Source organism: Pseudochaenichthys georgianus, chromosome 17 (genome assembly GCF_902827115.2).
Source record: "Pseudochaenichthys georgianus chromosome 17, fPseGeo1.2, whole genome shotgun sequence".
Lineage (NCBI taxonomy): Eukaryota > Metazoa > Chordata > Actinopteri > Perciformes > Channichthyidae > Pseudochaenichthys > Pseudochaenichthys georgianus.
This window is the reverse complement of record NC_047519.1, coordinates 19,561,530-19,588,734: the sequence shown is the minus strand read 5'-3', so window position 1 is coordinate 19,588,734 and position 27,205 is coordinate 19,561,530. Positions and strand designations below refer to the sequence as shown.

At 40.0% G+C, this 27,205-nt stretch overlaps 2 protein-coding genes across 2 annotated transcripts; one reads left to right on the top strand and one right to left on the bottom strand.

The window, feature by feature from the left end:
- Window positions 1–93: 93 nt before the first annotated feature.
- LOC117462077 (ras-related protein Rab-11B-like) lies at window positions 94–8,257 on the bottom strand. Its single transcript, XM_034104146.2, has 5 exons — window positions 8,047–8,257; window positions 2,854–3,049; window positions 2,106–2,299; window positions 1,735–1,815; window positions 94–790 (listed from the first exon to the last, which is right to left on the bottom strand). The coding sequence occupies exons 1-5, from the start codon at window positions 8,084–8,086 to the stop codon at window positions 645–647; spliced, it is 657 nt and encodes a 218-aa protein (XP_033960037.1). The 5' UTR covers window positions 8,087–8,257; the 3' UTR covers window positions 94–644.
- Window positions 8,258–11,099: 2,842 nt separating this feature from the next.
- LOC117462060 (mitochondrial import inner membrane translocase subunit TIM44-like) lies at window positions 11,100–25,613 on the top strand. Its single transcript, XM_034104122.1, has 13 exons — window positions 11,100–11,178; window positions 13,155–13,259; window positions 13,510–13,677; window positions 13,799–13,879; window positions 14,035–14,184; window positions 14,729–14,862; window positions 14,991–15,076; window positions 15,354–15,446; window positions 15,960–16,084; window positions 19,499–19,549; window positions 19,710–19,799; window positions 20,125–20,235; window positions 22,854–25,613. The coding sequence occupies exons 1-13, from the start codon at window positions 11,149–11,151 to the stop codon at window positions 22,971–22,973; spliced, it is 1,344 nt and encodes a 447-aa protein (XP_033960013.1). The 5' UTR covers window positions 11,100–11,148; the 3' UTR covers window positions 22,974–25,613.
- The last annotated feature ends 1,592 nt before the right edge of the window (window positions 25,614–27,205 follow it).

Sequence of the window (27,205 nt, the reverse complement as noted above, 5' to 3'; positions counted from 1 at the left end):
CAGTATGTATTTGTGTGAAATGTACCAGAAAACACCCTCTGGTCAGGGCTGTCGACAACGCTGAGGCATAAAAAAGTACACACCACCACAATGTAATATTGTAAAATTTAATTTCATGGCAATATAATGTATGTGAGCAGACAAGCTATCAAAATCAAAACAAAAAAAGGATATATTTTACACAAAATGAAATAAGCATCAGCAGCGTAACAACGACATTTGAGATGATGACTGAACGAGGAGGAGGATGAGGAGGAGGGAGGCCCAAAAACAGGACTGCTGGTACGACTGGGACAGGCAGGATTCACAGCCAGGTGTCCAACATGTGGCAGTAACTACCAGGGAGATGTTTAGGCCAAAGCTATTCTGCTACACTATCACGGGTTACTGTGGCAGGTACATACCATCAGTCCTGTTTTTGCACGGGGGGGAGGTGGCAGATTGTACCCGGGTCACATTACTATTTGAAATCAATTCAAACACTTCTTTCTGGGATTGATCGTTTGTGGCATAAAGGATCTGACTCCACTGATCTAAAAAAAAGAGCAGATTGAGACAATATTGCACCGCAGGCGGATGGAAGCATACCAACACTGGATTTCAATTAATAATCGACCCAGGTGAGAGTGGCCTGTTGCCATGGGTTACAGGTTCTGACAGCACTGCAGTTTGCCCCCCCTCAGGCCGTCCGTGGTGGGGGGCACGCTGATGTCCACCACGTTGTTTCCCGGGGACTCGTCATGGGCAGACCGCTCAGCAATCTGTTTCTGAGAGACGATGCGGTAGATTTCTGTTTTTCAGAAAGGAGAAATGGAAAACCTTTTTCATAAAATATATATAATTGTTTTTGGTATAGAGTAGACCAACAGCAAAACTGAAACTTGAGATATTTCACAAGTTGATTCTTTAATTCTTCAGTTACCATTTTGCACACAACAGATCAAATTAACTTCCCTCAATAAGAGGAAGTTACACAGGTAAAGTTCAACAGTTGAGTTACAGGAAGTCATTTTTTTAAGCTGTCCATTTTTTCACTCATTTCATATCAGCAGCTACTTTTAAATGGACCCTTTTATGCTCATTTTCAGGTTTCACATTTGTATTTGTGTGCCTCCACTGTGACATGTTTACATACTTTAATGTTCAAAAAGGTCTTTATTCTTTATAAATGATCATATTGCCTGTGCTGCTGCACCTCTTTTCACCCTCTGTCTGAAACCAGAGCCAAGTCTGCTCTAATTGGTTAGCTGGCCAGCTCTGTTCTGATTGGTCAACCGCATAGAGATGTCCCGCCCCTTAGCCTATCAATGTGTTGAAGTGCCAGCCAATAGAAGCACGAGTGTTACATAGTGATGTCACGATGTTACAAAAGTGAACAAAGGAGTCCAATGGAGGCGTTTCAGGCAGGAGGGGAGTGGGTGTGGGAGAGAACTTTGGGAATTTCTCTTTTGCAGTTAATTGACATGACAAAAACCTATAACACACGACTACAGGAAAGGCAAAAACAAAAAAAGGAAACAGGGCCTCTTCAAAACTATCTTTGTTTAGTGCTTGAAAAAGGTCCAAAAGCTTGTAAGGAAAAATGTTAAGCAACAGTTTCAGCTTAGTATAACATAGCACTGGAATGTTATCAGACCAAGACTTTGGAATGATTGGTGTTTGAGAAGTTAAGATCACATTTTAAAGTACTTCTTTATCTCAACATTGTGGTCCCACCTCTGTCCACAAGCATACCTGTGAGGATATTCTTGAAGGCTTCTTCAACGTTTGTTGAGTCCAAGGCTGAAGTTTCTATGAATGACAAATTGTTTTTCTCTATAGGGGAGGAAATAAAAAACATTTTACAGAAACAATAGCTTGCAGCAAAACAAAACAACATCAGAGAATCTAGTATTGTTTAGTTTTTTTCTTATTCTTTTCCACCTACCTTTATAAGAAGAGACAATACAATTAAGGTTTCAATTAGATTCTCTTATCTTCATTTTGTGAAAAGAAGACAAATAGCTTGTAGGAAATGTTAATATCTTTAAAACAAACAAAAGAAAGACAAGACAAAAAGTATTCTGCTATACAGTATATGTGCCTTTTCTGAGTCTGTAAGTTACCTGCGAAGGCCCGGGCCTCGTCGGTGGGCACGGCCCTGAGGTGGCGCAGGTCGCTCTTGTTGCCCACCAGCATGATGACGATGTTGTTGTCGGCGTGGTCCCTCAGCTCCTTCAGCCAGCGCTCCACATTCTCATAGGTCAGGTGTTTGGCGATGTCGTACACTAAGAGCGCCCCCACGGCTCCTCTGTAGTATCTAGAAAACAACATGATGACAGGAAACGTCAGAAAAGGGCCATAAAAAGTATGGATGAGTCTTAAAATCTTGAGAATCACAGCTAGAGACATTTCCTTTTGTTGCTTGTACAGCAGCTAATCCAGTGTATACAGTAGTTGGTACAAAATGTAATGTATGTCTTATCTAGTTTCTTATTCAGCCAATATTCATGTTTAAAGCTTTTATGTGGACTTAAAACGGACTGACATTCTACTTCTTTTGTGGTTTGTAATTCAATTCTATGTGAGATATAAAGGTTAAAGTAAATGTTCGCTTTCCAATGCTCTGAAATTACATTTCACATGTTTGACATTTATCAGATGCACTTTGCAGTTGCATTTAGAGGGCAGCCGGGAGTTTTGTGTCTCACTCAAGAATAGTGAAGCCGTTAGCTCAAGTTTTGCTGAGCTGTATAGGCGAATAATTGATTGAAAGTGCCATATTCCGCTTTAACTCGTTCTTGTACAACGTCTGCCCCATTTTAGGTGATATAGTCTGAAGGATTAAGGACTATCAGCAGCTCACAGACTCACGCTGATGTGATGGCTCTGTAGCGCTCCTGCCCGGCTGTATCCCAGATCTGAGCCTTTATCGTCTTGCCGTCCACCTGAATGCTGCGCGTGGCAAACTCCACCCCGATGGTGCTCTTACTCTCTAGGTTGAACTCATTTCGTGTGAATCGAGAAAGCAGGTTGCTCTTCCCTACGCCCGAGTCCCCAATCAACACAACTGTTGAGGAAAAGAGAAGAAGGGAGGGAGGGAAAAGATGAGACTAAATGTTTTACTGTGTGTGTGCGTGTGTGTGTGTGTGCGTGCGTGTGTGCGTGCGTGCGTGCGTGTGTGTGTGTGTGTGTGTGTGTGTGTGTGTGTGTGTGTGCGTGTGTGTGTGTGTGTGTGTGTGTGTGTGTGTGTGTGTGTGTGTGTGTGTGTGTGTGTGTTTGGAACAGTAGGGGCAATGTAATTAATAGAACCTCCAAAACATGTTGATCGTGCATAAAGCAGCGCCTCTAAACGCTGGTTTCAAAAGAACCCTGGGGCCGTGTGTGTGTCTGGGGCATTTCCAACATGTGACAACAAAACAACTATACATTGTTTGATCATGTCTGTGTTTTGTGGTGTACAATATGCAACAATGAACTGTCTGTCTGATAATTAACCACATAATCAACAACCATTATTTTAGTTGAACTGTTTTCCAGACAGTTTGGGTGTCACTGTAGAGAACCACTGTCTGTAAGAGCCAGCTACCCAGGACCATGGAGAGGAACGGTTATTTATTTCCTGCTGTCAAACAAGCCCAACAACAATTAGAGCCTGGAAGCACCTGAAGGACCATACAGTAAATAAAGAGGTGCTTTAGCTGCTGATGGTTCTCTGCAGAGCCACAGAAGAGGTGAATAATGGAGAGCATTTTTCACTGAGCAGTAAATGCTCGGCTGAATTAACGACGGTTAACTGTTGAGCCTGCATCTTCAATCAACACTGTTGCTTCAATATCAACAAGTCCTCCAACTCATACGACCAAATGGGTCGATTGTTTAAACACCAGATTACGAACCATAGCCACGTTTTAAAGTGTAGCACCTCTAGTGGTCGTGTAAGAAACAACATGCTCCCGTTTATTTACAAATAACCCTCTCTGGAAAATCCTAAATTGTAGGATAGTTTGGCCATTAAAACGCTTTATGATTAGATTTCTAGCGAGAAGTATATATTGTACTTTTAGAATCCACGTCCAGTCGATATGTAGGATCTATAGTTTGATAGATATTACGAAGATGATTTGAGATTTCGTCAGGAGAACGTGTATATGCGGCAAACTTCCATGTAAAGTTACGGGTTGAAAACAGTATTTCCGGTCTGGCCGTTTTCATAATAAAACCAATGATCAAATGATTTAACAGTGATATCTGCACTACTCATCCACTAAAAAAACATCAGTTTATCCTAGTTAATTATACGACATTAATTGGTTTAAATTGTGTACAATGCTTTTGTGTTTTTCCCATAGGTTTTTCTCTTTCGATTCTGAGAGACACATTTCTTTTTTCAGAGGTTTTGATAGGCTAAAATCACGCCGCAATGCACGTCGGGATATGGTGTTTATGTGATATGAAATCGGAAAACATTAAAAATAATAATAATACTTTATTCCGAGTGTTCTTGCTTTTCTCTTTGAAGGTCATCACATAACGGCATTGTAATACACGGTTCGGCTGCATTAAATATTACATATCTGCCCTAGATATGTATTTATAGAGCCCTGATCAGAAGACCTTTTGACAAACTGGAAGAGATGCCGCCAAAACTGAATACGTGACGTGAACCATAAATATATCAACAATTAAACAACATCTTCCATTTCTTTTCACACAATACGTCTCCTTGCAGTATCAACACTAATTCGGCTGACTTTTATATTTGATCCAATTAGTAGATAGTCTGTATTTACACCATAACGGTGCACAGCTTTTTAAAGATATTACTGATTTTCTGAACTACCTTTCCAACTCCTCATGCAGTTGACTGTTACAGGTCTATACAGGTTCATGGTACAATGCATAAGCTTCACATCGAGAGACTGAAACTGTATTTTCCTTTACCGTTCTGTTTTAAACTCACAATAAAGTGAATAATCATATTATGTACGATATTATTATGTTTTATTAACTAGACCACTGGTCTAAACCGCACCTTCTAGTGGTTAACGCACGTTATTGAATAAGTTATATTTATTTAGTTATTGATGAAAACATTTAAATATTAAGAGTAGCCTACATACAAAATAGGGGTCAATGATAGAAATATAGAATGGAAAATATCTAGAAGATACTGTAGTGATCTCTACAATAAAACAGTTTAGTGCAGGACGTCCAAAGATATTAACAGGAGGATGTGCAAAACAGACAAACTGATAAGGCTGAATTTTACTCAGGTGTAACTAAAGTCTGATTTAAGGGTTGTTTATATTTCACATCATTAATCAGAATCTGCAAAGTAACAAAAATAAATGTAGTAGAGTAAAAATACCAGGTTAACCTCTGAATTGTAGTGGAGTAGAACAAAGTAGTACATGCTGCTGTAACAAAAACATTTCCCAACTTGGGATCAATAAAGTATATCTTATCTTATCTTAAGATGATCGATGGCTACTGCCATATTTGCAAAATTTGCCTCTGAACCTTGACAAGTGCATGTTTCCGGCTTATCAATGAACAACAGGAGGGGTAGACATAAAACCATCTGTTAAATAAAGCTCTTCTGACCTTAGGTGTCATGTGGGTATATTATTTCACCATTTATTAATTATATGTTTTACAATTGATAACACCACTGTGTTTCGTATCCCCTAAACCTCCAGGGTGTACACGTTTAATACTGCCAACTTCTAATTGTGGGAAATACGAAAACGTCTTATAAAGAGACGTGCCATATATTGCGAAACACACAATAGTCAGCATGTGTAGTTCTGGAAAGTCTGCCGTGGTTCCATTCCATTTCAAAGAGCTGTTTGACAGCGTAACCTTGTCGCACTGCCACTCCAACATCCAATCACAGGGCTTGATGACTAATCACGGGGTTTGTAAAGCAAGGCGGATGTTGTAGTCCCAAACGATAGCTGGGGATTCTGGGTAGTGTAGTGTCTTCGGAAACTGTAGTGTCTAAACTCCTAAAAAACTATTTGTTTCTCTGACTCGAAGGTTAAAAACACAAAAGCATTGTACACCATTTAAACCAATCAATATTGTGTAATTAACAAGGATAAACTGATGTTTTTTAGTGGATGAGTAATGCAGATATCACTGTGTAATCATTTGACAGTGAGGGGAATATATCCGGTTTTATTATGAAAACTTCGAGACCGGAAATACTGTTTTCACCCACGCTAACTTTACATGGAAGCTGCCGCATATACACGTTATCCTGGCGAGACCTCAAATCATCTTCGTAATATCTATCAAACTATAGATCCTACACTTCCACTGGACGTGGATTATAAAAGTACAATATACACTTCTCGCTAGAAATCTAATCAAAAAGCATTTTAATGGCCAAACTGTTCTACAATTTAGGATTTTCCAGAGAGGGTTATTTGTAAATAAACGGGAGCATGTTGTTTCTTACACGACCACTAGAGGTGCTACACTTTAAAACGTGGCTATGGGTCGTAATCTGGTGCTTAAACAATCGACCTATTTGGTCGTTTTTTGTAGGAGGACAGGCTGTTCAATATAGACTCCTGGCCTTTCAAAATAAGAGTATAATCTTGCACAAACAGCTGGGGTGCTGATATTGAGTTTATGGACTGCTTATACCCCAGCTTTACCAATGTGTTGTCCTATCCCTCATTTAAATCCTTATTTCTATATTTGCAGATTCAAGATATATATAAAAATTAACTGAATATTCAAGTTTCAAAGCTTTATTGTCATTTGCACATTAGCTGCAATGGCACATTATGGCAATGAAAAACTTAGGTCACAGGCTCCTCCAACAGTCATAGGACATAGAACAAATACAACAGATAAACTAGTGCAAGAGAATATGAAACCTCTGTTTATAAAAAACCTATACTGTAAATAATGGGACTTTTATATTGAAAACTTAACTTGAGAAGAACCATGGTCTAACAATCTACAATAGCATCCACTTTGTAAACAAAAATAATGATTTTGTTTATCAGGCCTTGTTGTTCTGCATTGTCTCAATCAGAGCTGTCAGATGAGTGATTGATGGGGCTCGTGGACCTGTGCTGAGCTTCTGTTCGCAGCAGAGGTGGAGTCTTTTTGTTTTCTCTCCCTCGACAAAAGGAAATTGAGCCGAACTTTGTCCCTTGTCGGCATCGCACTGGTCCGGGCTGCAGGAAGCTGATAACAGGCTTCATCAAAACCTGAATCGACAGTTTCAAGCCGCCTTGCCCTTCCTGTTTCGGCCGGGTACGCCGACGATGGCCCGGGCAGAGAGAGACAGAAGGGGAGAGAAGAGAGAGAGAGAGAGAGAGAGAGAGAGAGAGAGAGAGAGAGAGAGAGAGAGAGAGAGAGAGAGAGAGAGAGAGAGAGAGAGAGCCTCCGGCAGATGCCCCATTCATCCCACAGAGGATACTTTGTTACATCTAAATGGCCCTTTGGTTTATGCAGGCCCAGGATGTTAATGTGCCACAGGAGCTGATATCATGATCAAAGGAAGTCATTCTGGACGAGCACTGAAGATAAACATGGCATGAGTCTGGTACTAACTGATCAAGCATATCATAATAACACTGGCACACAAAGTTATGAGTTGCAGCATTTTCAGAGTCATTATGTGAGGATAACGATTATTGATCAGGAGAGGTATGGCTAATAGGCCCTTAATAAACCCCATAGGGAGGAATACAACATCAGATGTCATTAAATAAAGAAGGAAGCTGTTCGTCCACACCACCAATGCTGCTCTACGAGTTGATGAAAGTTAAATACAAAGGCAGAGCACGGATAGGGTGTTGCATCCTACCTATACATATAGCTGCAGGCGTTGTAATGTTACAATGACAGCATTATGTTGTAATAACCCCAACCGACTATCATCCGGGCAGTTTCTGTGAAAACATTAGTCTGTTTCCTCAGAAAATGCATAACTGGTGAGCGAAAATGACACAATAAGAGATGTTTAGGTGTTATTAAAGAATAGCTTTGTCGGTGTGAGTCTGTGTTAAGGGGGAATGCAGTCATCTTTTTTTTCTTTACCTTTGAACAAGAAATCGTATTCATCGTCTCGGTTCCCCATTCTAGACGAGGCCGCTCCGACGCTTGTCTCCGGAAGAGAATGTGTGGAAAGTATTGCTATGAAATGTCGTTTTGTGTCAGGAAAATATGGTAAAGGTTTGCGCTGAGACTCTGCGCCAGTGTTGGCTGTCAATGCGAGCTGGACGCAGAAAGAGAGCTCCAACTCTGCGGCGGGAGGGGAGGAGTCCTGCAGTTCACATAGCTGCCGCAGGGGCGCGCTCTGCGGCATGCTGGGAGACAACATCCATCTGAATGTAAATAATGACCAAGTCAGGCCATCCTTGGTTTTCCAAAAACATTGTGTGGTGTTTTTACAATAGTTATTTAAAGAAAATGTTACATTTAAGTTTCTTGCCATTCTTTGCTCACTTAATGTGAATAATATCCCACTTTTATATTGGGTTAGCTGTTATTTGGCCCTTCAATAGTATTCTATTTGTCAGATAGATGTATGTGCAATGCCCTGTTTTTATATGCTGCTGCAACGAAAACATTTCCTAATTTGGGATCAATAAAATGTATCTTATCTTATATATATATATATATATATATATATATATATATGCTAAATTGTTTCTTAAAAATACTAATTTTTTATTATCCTTATGTTTCTTTTTTTTGCCTACTATTACTTCATATTTTCTTAGATTGTTTATTTTCGCACCACCAGATACATTACATTACATTACATTGCATTTAGCTGACGCTTTTATCCAAAGCGACTTACAATAAGTACATTCGACCAGGAAGACACAACCTTGAGGAAAACAGAATCATATAAGTCAGGTTTCATAGAGCCAATCAGTTCAAGTGCTACTCAACTGGCTTTAGATAAGCCAGTCCTTTATTAGTATATAAGTGCTTTGTTAGTAGTTCTTTGTTAGTCATTCTATCGCTCTAAGTGGAGTCGAAAGAGATGAGTTTTCAGTCTGCGCCGGAAGGTGTGTAAGCTTTCTGCCGTCCTGATGTCAATGGGGAGCTCATTCCACCATTTAGGAGCCAGGATAGCAAACCCACGTGTTTTTGCTGATGGGAACTTGGGTCCCCCTCGCAGTGAGGGTGCAGCGAGTCGTTTGGCTGATGCAGAGCGAAGTGCACGCGCTGGGGTGTACGGTTTAACCATGTCCTGGATGTAAGAAGGGCCAGATCCATTCGCAGCATGGTACGCAAGTACCAGTGTCTTGAAGTTAATTCTAGCAGTTACTGGAAGCCAGTGGAGGGAGCAGAGGAGCGGAGTGGTGTGGGAACATTTAGGAAGGTTGAAGACCAGACGAGCCGCTGCATTCTGGATGAGCTGCAGAGGTCGGATGGCACATGCAGGTAGACCAGCCAGGAGGGAGTTGCAGTAGTCTAGGCGTGAGATGACGAGAGCCTGGACCAGAACCTGCGTGGCTTTCTGGGTCAGCTGGGGACGTATCTTCCTGATGTTGAAAAGCGTGTATCTGCAGCAGCGGGTTGTAGCAGCGATATTTGCAGTGAAGGACAGGTTGTTATCCAGGATCACACCCAGATTCCTTGCAGTCTGGGTCGGGGAGACAGCAGAGGTGCCGATGTTGATGGTCAGGTCAAGAGTGGGACAATCTTTTCCCGGAAGGAAAAGCACTTCAGTTTTGTCAAGGTTGAGCTTGAGATAATGAGCGGACATCCACTGAGAGATGTCAGCTAAACAAGAAGAGATGCGTGCGACCACCTGGGTCTCTGAGCGGGGAAAGGACAGAATTAGTTGGGTGTCGTCAGCGTAGCAGTGGTATGAAAAACCATGCGGGCTAATGACAGATCCGAGCGAGTTTGTGTACAGGGAGAAGAGGAGGGGACCAAGAACAGAGCCCTGAGGGACCCCTGTAGTTAATTGACAAGGGTCGGACTCGGACCCTCTCCAAGTTACCCTGTAGGTGCGGTCTTTGAGGTATGAGGTGAGGAGGGAAAGTGCAGAGCCTGAAACTCCAAGTTCTTGGAGAGTGCGAAGGAGGATCTCAAGATACCAAAGCAAATTCCTTGTAGGCTACTGTATGTGTAAACGTACCAGGGCAATGCACTTGATTCTGAATATCTTTAACATAATAGCCTATAACGATAATAAGAACTGTATTTCAGAAGCAGCAGTGTGTTATCCCAGTGTTATAAAGCTTTAATACATTCAAGGCCAACATTGAGTCTGAAACCACTGAGTTCTTTTAATGAACCATACTTAAGAGGTTAATAGTAATGTCACGGTGGAGTTGTTCTGTACTACACAGAGACTGAATACAAGACTGGAAAGAAAATGAATATAATCAGTTGCATTAGGTTATAAGGGAATACAAAATGAGGAAGCATGAAAGAAAATGGAGGCGAATAGCCTTATTATAAAAAAAAGGATACCTGAAATTACAATATACAACAGATACAACTTGGAAGTCCTAACAAGTGTCATACTTTTGTCATAGTCCGTTTTTCTATTATTGTTCGTTATTTTTACATTTTATTTTTCTGTTAAGTCTTTATGTTTAGCTTTTTCTGTGCTTTTTGTCTGTCTACTGTGTATTTATACATGAGGGAAAAAAAAAAAAAAAAGCTATGTTTACTCACAGACAGTAGACTTTTTAAAGATTGGAATTTAAATTACAAACAGTTACTTAATAAGATGAAAAAACTAAAAGAGATATTTAGTAGTTTATACGTTGTTGTTTTTTTACGATACAGTGGTGACAATGTTTAAAATAAAATGCAAGTCTCCTCTGCGAACACCATGAAGCCTACACTACAACTGTGATACATTGGGATATGCTATAGTCTAAATCATAACTGAGCTTGCACATTTAGCCCATTTCAAATGTTAATATCCCAATTAACCCAGTCTTAAATGTGCAGATTTGTTAACCTGCACAGCCACTCAGTTTGTGGGCAATGTCAAATAAAAAGCACAATGTAGTTTGTTTTTAGGGTGGATTCTCCCTTTACAGTGATGCTGACAGCTGGCCCCGCCCCCAGTCCTTCAGCTGCGCTCCTATTGGCTGAGAGGAAGGTCAGCTGCTGCAGCAAGGACGCACGTGTAGCTCCAGCTCGGCGCATTTGAAGATCAAGATGGCAGCCTCCGTGTGTCGGTGCTACGAGGTTAGACAACCATTCATGTCCTTCATTACAGGTTTTAAGTGTTTAGAGAATAACTGTGCAAAGGGAGTAGAAGTATACGGCTAATAGTTACTTATTTCTAATGTCTGGTTTGTGAGTGAGATTTCGTAGTGTGTCCATGTCCATTAGAAAAGGCCTTGTTGCATCAGACGGACTGCGGGTTGGGTTCTCAATGTTCTTGTTCACCTATCATTCTCTAAAATTATATTCCTCTTTTGGGTTTCTTGGTGGGAAAATGTCTGTGTATATGGGCTTAAACGCGCCAAAATGTGAGCAAGCCTTTTAGACGCATATATGTAGATACTGACCCATCGTTCAGTTATAAACAGGCGTTAATGGTATAATCTCCTGATGAAGTAACTAGCGTTATAAAGGTGGTATAATATCTTCATATTTTTAAGTAACTAACGTTAATCCTGGTTTTACACCAAATGATGTGACTCATCATAGTTTGTTACATGGCTAAGAATAACAGTGCCACTGCCAATGGTTTTTATCATATTAAAGATATATCAACAACAACAACAACAACAACAACAACAATAAAAAGACCAAATTGTCGACCAAATACTATCAGTTTAGGTGTTGGTGCTTTACAGGCAGGTCTTTTTTTGCTGTCATGCTATCAAAATGTGATTTATTTAATTACAACTCGTGCTCCATCTCCTGTAATACTCATCTAGATTAGATTATATAGATTATGACATGTTAAAAGTTTTAACATGTCATAATGACTAACATGTTTAACATGTCATAATGTCTAATTTGTTAACTTAAAACATTAGCAGTAACAACTCAACATATGGGAAATTCCTATTTGGTTCAAATAACACTGGCACAAATAGAACAACAGTGTCATACATTTTACCTATAATATTTAAACCCCCTACCGATGCAGATTCAGACAGGAGACACACATCAATGTAAAAGCTGAATATATTAATTGAGAAGCATAAAAAATACAGAATTTGCCAAACAGGTGTACTTCTTCGTGAATTAAGTAAGCATCCTGTGACATGTATAGGGATTGCATCAGAAAAACAACAAAGTGTCTTTCTAAGGGCACAGCTGTTCTAGAGGCGTGTGGTTGACCACATCTTAGTAACAGGCTGGATGCAAAGTTTTGTTTGTAGTTTCAACCATCTGTTACGGTTTTACTTGTCACCTGGTTGGTGAACCCCTGACACCTAGCAAATAGTATATGTGATCCTTAGAAGTATCATCACATTTCAGAGTGGCCTTTTATTGTGGCCAGCCTAAGGCACACCTGTGCAATAATCATGCTGTCTAATCAGTATCTTGATATGCCACACCTGTGAGGTGGGATGGATTATCTCGGCAAAGGAGAAGTGCTCACTATCACAGATTTGTTCAGATTTGTGAACAATATTTGAGAGAAATGGTTATTTTGTGTATATAGAAAATGTTTTAGATCTTTGAGTTCATCTCATGAAAAATGGGAGCAAAAACAAAAGTGTTGCATTTATATTTATGTTCAGTGTATTTGATTTCTTTATTCAATATTACTGTGAGGGCTTAACTCATTAGTATTCTATTAACCTGTTACCTATTCTCTATTAGAGCTGCAACGATTAGTTGACTATTTGATTAGTTCACTGTCAGAACAAAATTGTACTGCTATTTTATTAATCGATTAATCGTTATTGTCAATTTTAATGCAATCATGTATGAAGATTTCCAGATGTTCACAGTTTTACATAATATTAAGGAGAATATGTTTCTGCTTTAGACCAGCAAATCATTTAAAGTAATCACGTTGGACATCGACTGGGGTTTTCTTTTTACTATTTTCTGGCATTTTATACATACAATGATTTCCAAGAAAAAGAACTGCCCACATAATTGTTAGTGAAAATATTCCTTATTCACAGCTTTATTCTCCATCCACTGCAGTGTCCACAGAGTTGTTTGTTACTCACAGTCTCTGTCCCTTGCAGCTGGTTGGCCGACGGGCCGTGGCCCTCTGCTCCCGGCCTCTGGTCCCCTCAGTGTGGAGAGGAGACGCCTACACGCTACACAGGAGTCCAGCTGCAACTGTGCAGGTACACACTGACTGCTACCGTTACCTTTAAAGCACACATACACATTGTTAATTACATCAAAGAAGCTGCTCAGTTGTTTGTGTTACTCTCAAGAATACATTTTAGGTAGAAAGTGATGTTTTCATAGTTACTTACTACATAGAGCATGGATGCTGGTTAATTCCTGATTGGAAACGACTAGGAAATACTGTATGTTAATGATCTGTTCACTCTGTTGAACTAATGTCCTCTTTTCTGTTTATCTCATTAGGTTCGATATGCTTCCGGAGGTCGTAAAGGTTTTCTGGGAGAGTTTGTGGATAACCTGCGTCAGGAATTCAACAAGAATCAGGATATGAAAGACAACATAAAGAAGTTCAGAGAAGAGGCCAAGCGGCTTGACGATTCCGATGCTCTCCAACAAGCCCGCAGAAAATATGTGAGAGCAATATTTGGTTTTCAATCTCTCTTATATTAGACGATAACAATTATCTTTGAATAATATATATATATATATATATATATATATATAATAATATGTATTTCTTTTTCTTTAATAGAAATCTATAGAGTCTGAGACAGTGAAGACTTCCGAGGTGTTTAAGAAAACCTTTGGATCTCTGTCGGAAACCGTCAAGGAGGTAAGGTTTCAGCACTTCCTCTGGTTTACCAATAAAACGGTAATCAGAAAAAAGGTTACACTAAGTTTCTGGAAAGGCACCTTTATGGACTGAATAATTGCATTTGTGTTGATTTGTTTTCGTGTGTGTCTGATGTCTCACATTCTGGTCTTTAGGGTCTTGAGGAAGTAACTCGTACTGACATTGGGAAGAGGATCAAGGAAAGTGTGGAGGGGGCTGCCAAGTCAGCCATGCACTCTGCAGAGTCTGTGTCCAAAGGAGGAGAAAAACTGGGCAAAACCGGTGCATTTAGGGCCATCTCACAGGTCAGAAGAGAAAACACAATATCCATACGTTTACAGGTTCACCTTCAAAAGCACAATAATAATAATCTCTATTATTTTTAGATGCATAAAGGTAATACTAAGCAGTGGTTTATGGGCCAAAGTTCTTGCTGTGCCAATCAAGTCACTCACACATTCGCAAACTAATGTCAGCGCTCATTTAGAATGAAACATAATTACCACAGCCAAACGGTTTGGATTTTTGTTCATTTTGTTTCTCAAATGATGACAATATTTTCCTGGATCTGTTTCAAATGAGTTAACAGGTTGAAATGTAAAGATACATATAGAGAGAAACCACTATGATCTCAAATAGTAGATATCAGAGGGTAGTTCTGGCCTGTCAGCTCCAGGAGCTTGTTAAGCAAACCACTGAACGATGTCAGACCATTGGGAGAAATGTACTTTTAAATCTAAGCTCTAAACAGAAAGACTGCAGTTGTTCAGCTTATCAGGTGAACATATATATACATACATGTCCAGTAAAGTCCAGTTATACACGTGTGTGTGTGTGTGATCTGTGCAGGGTGTGGAGTCCATGAAGAATGAGATAGATGTCGGGGATGACGGCTCTTACAGAGCCCCCCCACACCTGAGGAAGAGGAGCGATTTCTCCTCCAAAGGAGCAGACGGCGACACAAGAGTGTTCGATGCCAATGAGTGAGTCAAACTTGTGTCCCCTCTCACCTGTTCTGTAATGACACATCTCCATTTGGAATGTATGCTCCGTATTTATGTTGTTAACATCTCTAATGATAAGAGTGATTTTCTTGTATTCTGTGACGCAGGGAGGATATGGGTGTCGTTCTCCACAAGGATTCAAAGTGGTACCAGCAGTGGCAGGACTTTAAGGACAATAATGTCGTTTTTAACAGTAAGGAAATCCTCAGTGTTTATCTTCTTAGATACTGTGTTATATAATAAACCACCAACACACATGTGTAGTTCCCATTAAAGGCAGCAGATGGCACCACATTCTCTACACTACACTCTACACCACATTCTCTACACTACACTGCATTATACATTTGAACCGTTTAGAAATTGTGTTTTTAACCAGACCATACATAGAGCCCTCTGTGATCTTTTTCTCCATCCTACCTAACCACTGAAAAACACTTACTCCATTTCTCCCTTTGTGTTTCCTACAGGATTCTTTGATATTAAGATGAAATATGATGAGAGTGACAATGCGGTCGTCAGAGCATCCAGAGCTGTGACTGACACGGTCACTGGATTCCTAGGTAATGCCCGGCATTAGTTTGTGTTCATTTTAGGTTTCTTATCATTATCATAATATTTGATAGGATTATTTTGGCTAAATTGATCTATATATTATGGATACTTTGCTCTCTGAACAGAATAAAACATGACCTTTCATATACTTTGGCAATTTCCACAGTCAGATTGATCAAACAAGAAGTCATGTTTGCTTATTTAAGCTATATTAGTTATCACAACAATAATAATATCTGCAGGAAATAGCTTTTGTCCAGTGCATTCAAGGGATTTTCTCCACCTTCATAAGTCATGTTATGATGGTTGACTCTAGTGATTAAACCAGCTCCACTCTCCTAACTGAGTGGTAAAGAATGAAATGCATGCTTCATGTTGTCACAGCATGTTTTATAGATAAATGAAGGAATTGGAAAAGCATAGACTTGGGTTATAAACGTATAGTTGTTAACATCCCATCTATAGTAGAGACTGATTTGTTTGTGTTGCTGATGTTGATTTTGTCGGTGTTTGTTTTCCAGGCGGTCTGTTCTCTAAGACAGAAATGTCGGAGGTGCTGACGGAGATTGTGAAGGCTGACCCCACCTTTGATAAAGACATTTTCCTCAAACAGTGTGAGAAAGACATCATTCCGAACATATTGGAGGTAAATAGACTCTTCTACTCTGTCAGTGTGTCCTTGACTTTTGAACTTCTTCATTCACACTCTCTTTCACAATACCTGAGGGTATTTCAGGAAGACAACCAAGAAAATAATTACTGATGAAGTGTCTTACTTCATTACATTTGTAATTTTACTCCAGTTTAGATCAGATTAAGTAAGTCATTTGTGTTAGAAAAAGTAAAGTCAGGTTGGAACTGTCAGATTTTTTAATATGTCCAAGCATGCTCAGCAGCAAAATAAGTCCTTTTGATTACTGATTGGAGAAAACATTAAACGAATGCTTACGTCCTTCATGGTCAAGAGTTGATGATGAGTTAAAAGCACATACATTTCTAGCTAATTATTTAGGTTACCAATCAATGGGAAGCCAAATCAGAGTGATGTGGTCTACAGTTGTCTAATCACACTGAATTTGGCCCAATGGGCTGTCTTTAAACACACAATTACATTAATGATCATCATGTGAACTACATCTTGTTGTTTTTCCTATTTTTTCTTTCTTAATACTGTGAGCTGTGCTCATGCTCAACTCTCTGACTGCATTTTGCACATTTTTGCACACATGTCTGCACAACCCTCCACTTTAAAATATAATACAGGGTTTCCCACACATAGACTATACTTGGGCGGGGGGCCGCCCAGGTATATTAACGGCCGCCCAAGTATATTTCGCGACCCATTTAGTTTTTGTTTTTTCGTCCGTGATCACGACGCCATCTGCGATCGATTAACTTGTGGACAATGATCCCTCGCTCTACGCCTCATGTACACAGTCCAGGACTGGCCATCGGGAGGACTGGGGGGTTTCCCGATGGCCTGGCCTGTTAAGTGGCCTGCCTCACACAGGGTGACTGGCTGTCTACATGATGTGGCCTGCCGACATGGCCACTGTCATACAGATCATAAATCAAAGCCCTTGATTGGTCTCTGTGTGTCATTCAAGCTCGGGATAACCTCAGCTCAGGTGAGGTAAAGGACTCTCTTGAGTGTTTAGAACTTTAGATAGTTAACTTAGTCTAAGTTCTCAGTGGGTCTCAAACGGTTTGGTCACCATTTATGTAAACACATATTTCCATTTGAGAGGGTAGTGATTAGTAAAATATGCATGAATAAAAAATAAAAAAGTTTACTAGGTGAAAAAAGGTAAGATACACTTTTAAAACTTGTTGAGAGCTAAAACTAGTCTTTGCTGCTGCCTCAAAGAGGAGCAGGGGGGAGAGGAGGGAGACAGGAGAGGCTGGTTCAGGAGCCCAGACACACTCACAACTATAAATGAACGAAAAATAAATAAATAAACAAGTTTTCAGTGTTTTTTCATGTTGGAAATGGTATGTTTATGTTTATTAAGGATCCCCATTAGCTTTTGCTCTCGACAAAAGCTACTTTTCCTGGGGTCCGACACTTAAAACAATACAACAATAATACAGCAACATTTAGGACATAAGTCCTGACATCATTAACAACATTAAAGACATCACCAATATCATCAACAACATGCGATCAAATTAAATTAAAGGTATGTTATTGGTTATGGCCATGATTTTATGATTATTTAAATGTTTAGAGTTTAGGGATGTGCATCTCCTTCACTGAGGCCGATGCGATGCGCATCTCGATACGTTGCCACGATACGATACTTTAACGATACATTTGAAACACCAGGCGATGCGATACGATTCACCCCTGTTGCGATACAGTTCGATACGATTTGATTCAACATTATGCGATACGGGGCGATACGATGCGATTCAACACGATGCAAAAATAATGATACTTCTATGGTACGACAGAGGATTTTAGTTTTATTCCTTATATGCAGCAAATCATAAATTAACAAAAAAGTGCTTTGCATATTTGGTTCTCTACTAGTACTGCGCATCCCATTATGCTGTTTCTTTTTTACCTTACAAAACTCTCCAGAGTACAGTACAATTCTATAACATCTCACAGTTAAACAATTTAAGGATGCATTGCCGATGATTAACAATGTGCAAATAACAGCTACCATAGTGCAATGCCCATACAGCTGCCAGCCTGATGTGCTTAACACTCATTCATAGGCTAACTCACCAGTGAGCAGAAAGCAGTGGTTTCTATATGAACAATAAAAAATACAAATAACCTTTCACAAACAGGTATTTCATAACTGCTTACAGTAAGGAAGACATGTAAACTATTGTTGGGAGTCACAGGCTGCTGTAAGCTAAACACCACTCTCTCTGACAGAACACCTCACTGAGTGATTTTGTCTAACTTTCAGGTTTCTCTTTTCAGCCGCAGACCCCATGTCGCCTCTTTATGTGCGTCGCTAAGTTCCTCGTACTAAAGCGGCACGGCATCGTTTACAATTTACGATTTACGTTTAGGATTTTTCAAGTTGACCGTCTTTCTTGAAAAATCCGAAGTGCTGCCAAACGTTTGATTTATTGGTATTTTCCGGTGCGCTGTGTTTCTCTTTCTCTTCGACCTCCATGTGTGTTGATAACTGAGACTCTCTGCCTCCGTAGTGCGAAGCAAAGATCAAAGATCGTCTCTGCTGAGTGCTGACAGGATGAGGGGATATTATATGAATGAATCGGTTTTGTACCGATGCAAAAATACAATCGATGCATCGCGAGTTCAACCCAAACTGTAGCCGATGTGCACTCTTTCAACCGGTGCACTCGCATCTTGAACGTTTATGCCGGTGCACCGATGCGAATCGGTGGATCTTAACATCCCTAATACAGTTATGTTTCATATGGGTGTTTCCATAGATCTAGTCTCTTTATTTCCCCCTCAAAGTGCACCAGATTGATGCATTTAACTCCAACATTTTACCGGGGGAGCATGCCCCCGGACCCCCCTAGAGGATTTGAGGTCCACCCCCACTTAAAATCACATGGATAGGTTCCTAAATACATTTACCATTTTAAAAAAAAAAAAAAAAAAAAAATAGTAACCCATGCCCATATGGTTATTTGTGGGTAGTAGATTTAAACTATAGGGAACTATGGGCCCTGCCTGTACCTGTTCGCTCTGCCATCGCGTGAAGGGTCTGCTAACAAGCGACCAACAGAAATGTTAATGTTGTTGCACGTCACCTCAACACCCCCCCCCCCCAGTATAGTTCAGATCTGTGGGAAACACTGTAATACACTGTGATTTTGCCATATATACTCATTGTCCTATAAGTGTTTTAATTGTGTTGTTATATTTACATTTTGTCTAAATACTTGTATTTAGCATCCTTTTTTAACGTACCTGGCCATAAACTTGATTCTGATTCTGACAAAACAATAGAAACAGGCAGGATTTAACCAAATAAAATGTGTTTACTGTCTCCCTGGCTTTGTGAAATGCCCTCTCCTGTTGTAAACGATCATTGTTGACACAGTGTCTCTGTCCTCTCCTCAGGCTATGATCCGTGGAGAGCTGGATGTATTAAAAGACTGGTGCTATGAAGCTGTGAGTAACATACTGCTGCCTCCTACATTTTGAATTTCATTAAACTCTAACATAATAAACCATTATTTGTATTTCTTCTTTATGCTGTTATATATCTTGTATAGTAGTGTGTGTGAAAGTCCATTCTTATGCTAAACGTGTTTTCCTTGCCCTTCCTCAGACGTACAGTCAGCTGGCTCACCCCATCCAGCAGGCCAGAGCTCTGGGGCTGCTCTTCCAGTCCAAAATCCTGGACATTGATAACATAGATGTAAGTGCTTGTTCATTAGCCGTCATTGAGGTATAGGCTAAAATGATTGTTGAGTTGTCGAGTATTTGACACTGGAAATAAAAATCCTTTGAGTTTATAAGACATTTCACCAAATTTTGCTTAAATATTGCTTTTAAAGAGTTAAAAAGAAGCAGCTGTTTGAATAAATGAGTCATGTATTGCATCAATACAAATGATTTATCAACAGCTTTTCTAAGATGTGGAAAAAGATGATATCTGATTGGTATCATATAATTTAATACCTGATGTTAAATGTTTCCTTCAAATGTAATGAGTGTGTTCGTTGTCTCTCCCTGTGATGTAGCTAGCGATGGGTAAGATGATGGACCAGGGCCCAGTGCTGATCATCACCTTCCAGGCTCAGGTCGTCATGGTGATCCGCAGCCCCAAAGGAGACCTTGTGGAAGGAGATCCGGTTAGTAAACTCCTCATCAACTGCACATGAATAGAACATCTGATATAAGTTATTTCAAGGACCCAAACAACTGAAATGGTTGAAAGGAGTGGGGATGTATGAGATACTTATATTTACTGTATTCTTCTGTTTGTTTGTAGCCTTTATTTAACCCGGTGAAAGCCCCTTGAGATCAAAAGATCTCTTTTTCAAGGGTGACCTGCAGGACATTAGTTACACATGTAACATAAAAACAACAGAACAACAATAAGGATGACATACAACATAATGTACAGGGTACAGTTTACAAAACTCTATTTACAGTGACAGGTACCATGAGTATCAAACAGCATGTCACCCAGCCGATTTTTAAAATGATGCAGGGGAACCAAAGTGCTCAGTTTTAAACAGGTTTGCAGACTGTTCCAATTTCGTGGAGCTGCACATCTAAAAGCTTTCTTCCCTAAGACAGTCCTAGCACTTGGCACATTTAATAAAACAACATCATGAGATCTCAGGCAATACGTACTTTCAATTCGTCGAGAGATCAGAGAGCAGATATAAAAAGGTAGTTTACCCAACATGGCTTTATAAATTAACATGTACCAATGACTGAGCCTCCGTGCAGTTAGTGAAGGCAGACCTGCCTTGGCATACAGGGTACAGTGATGAGTAAGTGCTTTACAGTTAGTAACAAATCTCAGAGCACTGTGATACGCAGCATCTAACTTTTCCAGGCAATGGGCAGGTGCATTAATATATATCAAATCACCATAGTCCAGCACAGGTAAAAAGGTCACAGTGACTAGCCTTTTCCTGGCTTCAAATGAGAAACAGGACTTGTTCCTGTAGAAGAACCCTAGCCTAACCCTCAGCTTTTTAAGCAGATTAGTGACCTGAAGTTTAAAAGTAAGACAATCATCAAGCCAGATACCTAGGTATTTGTAACAGGCAACAACTTCAAGTTTTGTTCCTTGCGTAGTTACAATATCAAAAACAGGCTCTGGTGTCTTTTTTGCTTTTGAAAAGAGCATTACCTTGGTTTTATCCACATTTAAAAGAAGCTTTAATTCAGAGAGCTGAGTCTGAATAGTGTTAAAAACAGCCTGTAATTTAACACCAGCCTCCTGAATGGAGGGACCTGCACAGTACATCACAGTATCATCCGCATAAAAATGTAAAGTAGCTTCATCCACATTATCACCTAAACTGTTAATATATATGGAGAATAAAAGTGGTCCTAAAACAGAACCTTGTGGTACACCATTAGAAATGTTTAACCACTCAGAAGACAGCCCATCAAAGTGAACACATTGGGACCTTTCAGAGAGGTAGTTCACAAACCACCCCACTGCATGGCTGGACATGCCTATACTGACCAGCCTCTGCTTTAAAATGTAATGATCAACGGTGTCAAACGCTTTGGAAAGGTCAATAAACAGAGCTGCACAATTCTGCTTATTATCTAAAATACTAGTAATGTCATTCACCACTTTCATTGTCGCAGTGATGGTGCTGTGTTTCTTTCTGAAGCCTGACTGATGTTTAGACAGGATGTCATTTGTACATAAAAACTCCTTTACTTGTTCACTCACTAAGCGTTCAAGAACCTTAGCCAGAACTGACAATTTAGAGATTGGCCTATAGTTATTTAAAATAGTTGCCTCCCCTCCTTTCAGTAAAGGCAAGACATAAGCAGACTTCCATACTTTTGGAATTGTATTTGTGCTGAGGGAGAGGTTAAAAAGAGAAGTAAGAGGTGGAGCAATAAAGTCTGCAGCTATCTTTAAAAAGAAAGGTTCTACGTTGTCCGGGCCAGCCGGTTTCCTAGGATCTAACTTAGATAAGGCTTCATGAACAACATTGACAGTAAAAGGAGTAAAACTGAAAGGGTTAGTAAAACTGAACGGGTTTTCTACTCTAGGGAACATATTTACTAAAGATAAGCAGCCCCTCATACCACTCCAGTTCACAACAGACAAACCCTCCCTTTAAAGGTCCCCTATCATGCAAAATGCACTTTTTGATGTCTTGTATACATGAATATATGTGCACGGGGTGTAAGGTGACTCAGAAAGTGTCAGAAAATATAACCCTCTCTCTTTTCCTCCGTACCCAAATCTCTAAAAACGGGGGTACAACGGAGCTGATCCAGATTTGCTGCGCTCATGACGTAATATCGGAAATGTGGGCTGGCTTTAGGCCCACGGGCCTATCAGAAACGCCGCTTTATCAGAAACAATGCGTGACGTTTTTTGAAAGTAATATGGTCTTTGTTTACATTAGCAAGCATCGCTAACACTCAGAGCTAACGCTGTACTGGAGAGAGTATGTGTAAAGAAGCAGGAAATAAAAAGGAACTCACCTTGTGGTAAACCCGTGAGAGAAAGCATTTGAGCTCCATACTGTTTCAGATACGGAGCCGGAATCAGCACTTCTCTAACAGGGCTGAAATAGAGGGGTATGAGGCATGAAACGGGTGATCTGTTTGGTATTTTGAGCAAAACACTTCATAGACATTTTATATATCTGAGACCTATAATATATGCCTGAAAATAGTATAATAGGAGACCTTTAAGTCTAGAGCAGGCCTCCATACTGTGCAGGACTGACCATGTGCTCTCCTCCTCCCTCAACAGGAGAAGGTGATGAGGATGATGTATGTTTGGGCGTTGTGTCGGGATCAGGAGGAGCTGAATCCCAGCGCAGCCTGGAGACTCCTGGACATCTCCGCCTCCAGCACAGAGCAGGCCCTCTAGGAGGAGGAAGAGGAGAAGCGCAGGTGAACAGGCTGACATGGGACACGCTAACTGTGAAGAAGGGCAGACGCAAGGATGTGCTTGGAACACCTGCACACACTGACTCACACACATCACTTCTGAGTAAACACTGCGCTCCTGCTCCTGTGTCATGCCAGAGACTGTACCTGCACACACTTACATTTCCCATTGCTTTCCAGAGGATTTATGTGCAAATGTATATATTCATAAGCTCTATGGAGCGAGGATATACGGACAAACAGCAGTATATGATATATCCATAGACAACCGGGGGTCCATCATTTTGAATGGACAGAAACATCTTCTTTTTTTTTTACAAACTGGCTTTCATTCAATGGTACGGTCACTCCATACCTGTCTGGTGGTGATATCCAAGAAGATAGTAAGTCTAAAATGGACATGGCTCCTGCGTCTTGAGAGGGATATCTGAAGCCTAAAACTAAGTTAAATCTCCTCTCTCTTTGTCAAATGATGTCAACAGGATACGAACATTTGGGTAGTGTGATGTGCAGTAACAAACATAGCTGAGGGGGACATGAGAGACCGGTTTTCAAAGCAAACATGCTTCAAGTTGAAGGGGCGCATCATTTGACATAAGCAGATGAATTCACCTGAGACGAGGAGTCTATTCAACCTGTAAAAATAGGAGGAAGCTTTTTTAAATTCTGATAAAAGAACCCTGATGATTTCATCAGAGTTTCCTCAGATTGGACTTGAAACACATTTCTAACAGAAACCCTGTTTGGTGAATTTAGAATTTGGAAAGAAAAGAGCATTTAATAGGCAGGAAGGATCTGACGCCGATAAACTAAAGAGGCCATTAACTTGCAGTATGGGAAATATAGGATCCGGTGTTTTTCAACCTTGATAAAAATGAAGATATGTAAGCCTCTGTTATTTTTATTTGAAGCATTCTTTTTAAAACGTGTCTCCTGTGAGTCTCCAAACTGTGATAGACTGCAGAGAGAAAAGTTTTATTTTCTTTAGGCCAAATGACCATTGACAGAAAATCCTCTTAGGAAAATCACAATTCACCTGTGATGGTCCCTACTGGCTTACACATCAGAAATGTATCAAAAGTAAAATAGTTTACCAAATAAGAAAATGTTTGAACCATATGTCATGTGTACTGTAGGTCAGATCAGCTAATGCACCACAGAAAACACAAACAACTGGATAAAACAGAATAAGCCGTCTTGTGTTTTTTCCAGTTGCAAAGCATTGGGCATCAAGACTGTATATTCTGTACACCCTTATATAAGAAGAACTGTATTATATCTACATATTAATATAAGCTCTGAACTCCTTGTACATATATTAAATGTGGAGTAATTCTTCTTTGTAAGCTTGGCTGGGACCACAATCATATGTCATCATGGCAGCTTCATTGTTTCAGGATCATTTGCCATCTCATGTTGTACATTTTTCAGCCGTTCGTTTGTTTTACTGAAGTATTTGGTTTACTTTTATTTGTCGTTTTTTTTAAGGGGTTAGTGCTGAAGACGAAAACTAGAATGAATAAGCACATTACTGTACTGATGTGATGACTGGTTTGACATTCATACAGTATGATACTCACATGTCACTGAAGATTGAACACATTTTGACTGTACTGAACTCTCAGTCCTCGATTACATTTGCATTCATCGGAAGAAATGTCCATAACTGTGAAGGAGAAGCCCCTCATGAATATTTTTAGTGCCTGGATTTTACCGCAACCAATTCAGCATGTTTTATTCGTTTAACAGTTGTCGTTAATATGATTTGACATGGTGTTACAAACTGAAAAACATGACTGATAGTCACACTATGCACAACATCCTGTGTGTGTGCTGTTGACTTGTGTCACTCCTGGGGGTAAAACAACACATGTTGAGGATTTTGGGACAACTGATGGGTGGATTTGTTGCTAAACGTGCATGATAAGCTGTAAAGAGAGATGAAGTGAAAACCTGTAACTCAGTACTAGCATGAGAACGTGTTCCCTGCCTACAGCTGGTCAACTGCAAGACACCTCAACAGCTATTGGACAGATTGCATTTGAATAAAGTATGTTTGTTCTCCAGAAAATAAGGTTGTTTGAGGCCTGACATTTCATCTAATATTTTGTTTGGTTTGATCTTCAGCAAATCTTGAAATGTAATGAACTCCTTTAAACCAGAGGCCATACTCTGTTCACTTCATGAGCGTTCCTCTAGTGCCGCTAGTCACAATGTCATCTATGCAGCCAAAATACAGTTTCTCATCATTCAAATATGAGATATAAATATCAGCAAAAGTGGATTTAATGACCATTCCTCTAAAACTACCCTGAGTAAGTCTCAACAAATCACCACTACGTGTGTTCTATGCTAGACTTTCACATTGTTCTTCTATTGGAGCAACTTCCTGTCGGCATTTCCTGAAAAAGGACATTTGAAAAACGACCCGTTGTTGCTTTTTATCCCATGTCAGGAGAAATCCTCTATATTGTATACGCCACTATGTTATACACATTACATTCGACCCTCAACTTCAAGTTTTAAGTTGTCCAGAGAAAAAAAATGTATTCATGAGTTTTTCTATTTTCATCCGGTTAAACGTCTGTCCGCAGAATAAAGAGTGCCGTGTTATGATTTGCTTCGTTCAAGCTTTCTTGAGTCAGCAGCTTTGTATGTTTTGTGTGTGTCTGTGCTCACAAGAGAAAATGTAACTATGTGCGGTGTGTGTGTGTCCTTTGTTTTCTCATTTCAAAACTGACATGCTTTGATGGATGTCAATGCATCTGGCCATTGACGCTGCTTGGTAAACCCATAGATTTGGTATTATAGGGATTATAGATCGGGCTTTAAATAACACATGCCTGTAGATTCACACATTTAGCCAAAATATAGGAGGACCTCATCCTACAGCTGTCTGTTGTGATAAATGAAAAGGAACTCTCTTACACTAACCAGGCCTTTAAAGTCTACTTGCTTCTCTTAACTGTGATTAATATCAACTGAGTGTAGATTCTTCTGCTCAATGAACGTTAATCCTTTCCAGCTGATGTTATACATCTAGTTTCACACCACCATTTCACATTAAGTCATGTTTCTTTTCATTTTCAGCACAAGATAACACTAAAACAATTTAAATATCAACTTATGATATGAGTATTCTTCTGTAAAAGTCCATATTTAGCCCCCTGAGCAATGAGCACTTCTATTTTTCCTGAATAAATGGGGCTGGATGCAGCAACACAACAGCCTTTGATGCAGCAGTGCTTCCCTTTATGACCTCCTTCAGTGCAGTATGTCCATGGTGGCACAGTACTGTAAATGTGTACAACGAGCTGTTCTCTAGTCTACAAAAAGGCATTCAGTGCATGCCGCAACATCAGGCCATTACGTAAGTCGATGGTATACAGTGTTCATGTCAAAACTCAAATTTCTTATTTCGATACCAACATTTACCATTCCGTTTTTTCAACACACTTAAAGGGGACCTATCATGCAAGATGCACTTTTGTACGTCTTTTATACATGAATATGTGTCCCCGGTGTGTCAGGGAACTCACCAAGTGTCAGAAAACACAACCCTCTCTCTTTTCCTCCATACCCAAATCTCTAAAAACGGGGCTGCAACGGAGCTGATACAGACTGATCCAGATTTGAAATTGTTCTGACGTCAGAAACGGGATGCTCCGCCTATATGGGCAACTCTCCACCTATCAGCGGAATGAGAGGTTGCGTGGCATGGTAACAGCATGGTAACAGCATGGTAACAGCATGGTAACATGACGCTCGTGCCTCGCCCCCCTCCTTTGCAGGGGGGTGTGGTTAGCTGCAGCTCATTTGCCACAGAATCAGCCCTTGCAAAAACAGGGCTGGAATAGAGCGAAATGAGGCATGGCTATCTGTTTGGTATTTTGAAAAAAATACTTCACAGACATGTTTTATATAGGTATGGCCCTACAATATATGATTCAAATATAGCATGATAGGTCCAAATAACATAGATGGTATTTATTATACGTGATTTAGTATGTCAGGTGTGTATGTACAATATTAATAGTTAATGGTTCGTCATTTTAGAAACACCAGGGTACCTTTCAATGTATACTGTAGCATTTAACTGCGTATGCTCCTCAAATACAGCTTGACCTCCCACTGCACCATCTGTAACAACAAGGACAGAGATGGAAATGTTGAATTTCATAACCGTGCCGGCTGCAGACTTGTATCAATTAT

Bases quoted from the DNA above. Each gene is read 5' to 3' on its own strand.
- LOC117462077 (XM_034104146.2), bottom strand. From the start codon at position 8,086: ATGGGGAACCGAGACGATGAATACGATTTCTTGTTCAAAG. The intron at 2,300-2,853 runs GTGAGTCTGTGA...GTTGTTTTCTAG, and splicing joins TACAGAGCCATCACATCAGC to ATACTACAGAGGAGCCGTGG. The intron at 1,816-2,105 runs GTAACTTACAGA...CCTCCCCTATAG, and splicing joins CGAGGCCCGGGCCTTCGCAG to AGAAAAACAATTTGTCATTC.
- LOC117462060 (XM_034104122.1), top strand. From the start codon at position 11,149: ATGGCAGCCTCCGTGTGTCGGTGCTACGAG. The intron at 11,179-13,154 runs GTTAGACAACCA...TGTCCCTTGCAG, and splicing joins CCGTGTGTCGGTGCTACGAG to CTGGTTGGCCGACGGGCCGT. The intron at 15,077-15,353 runs GTAAGGAAATCC...TGTTTCCTACAG, and splicing joins CAATAATGTCGTTTTTAACA to GATTCTTTGATATTAAGATG.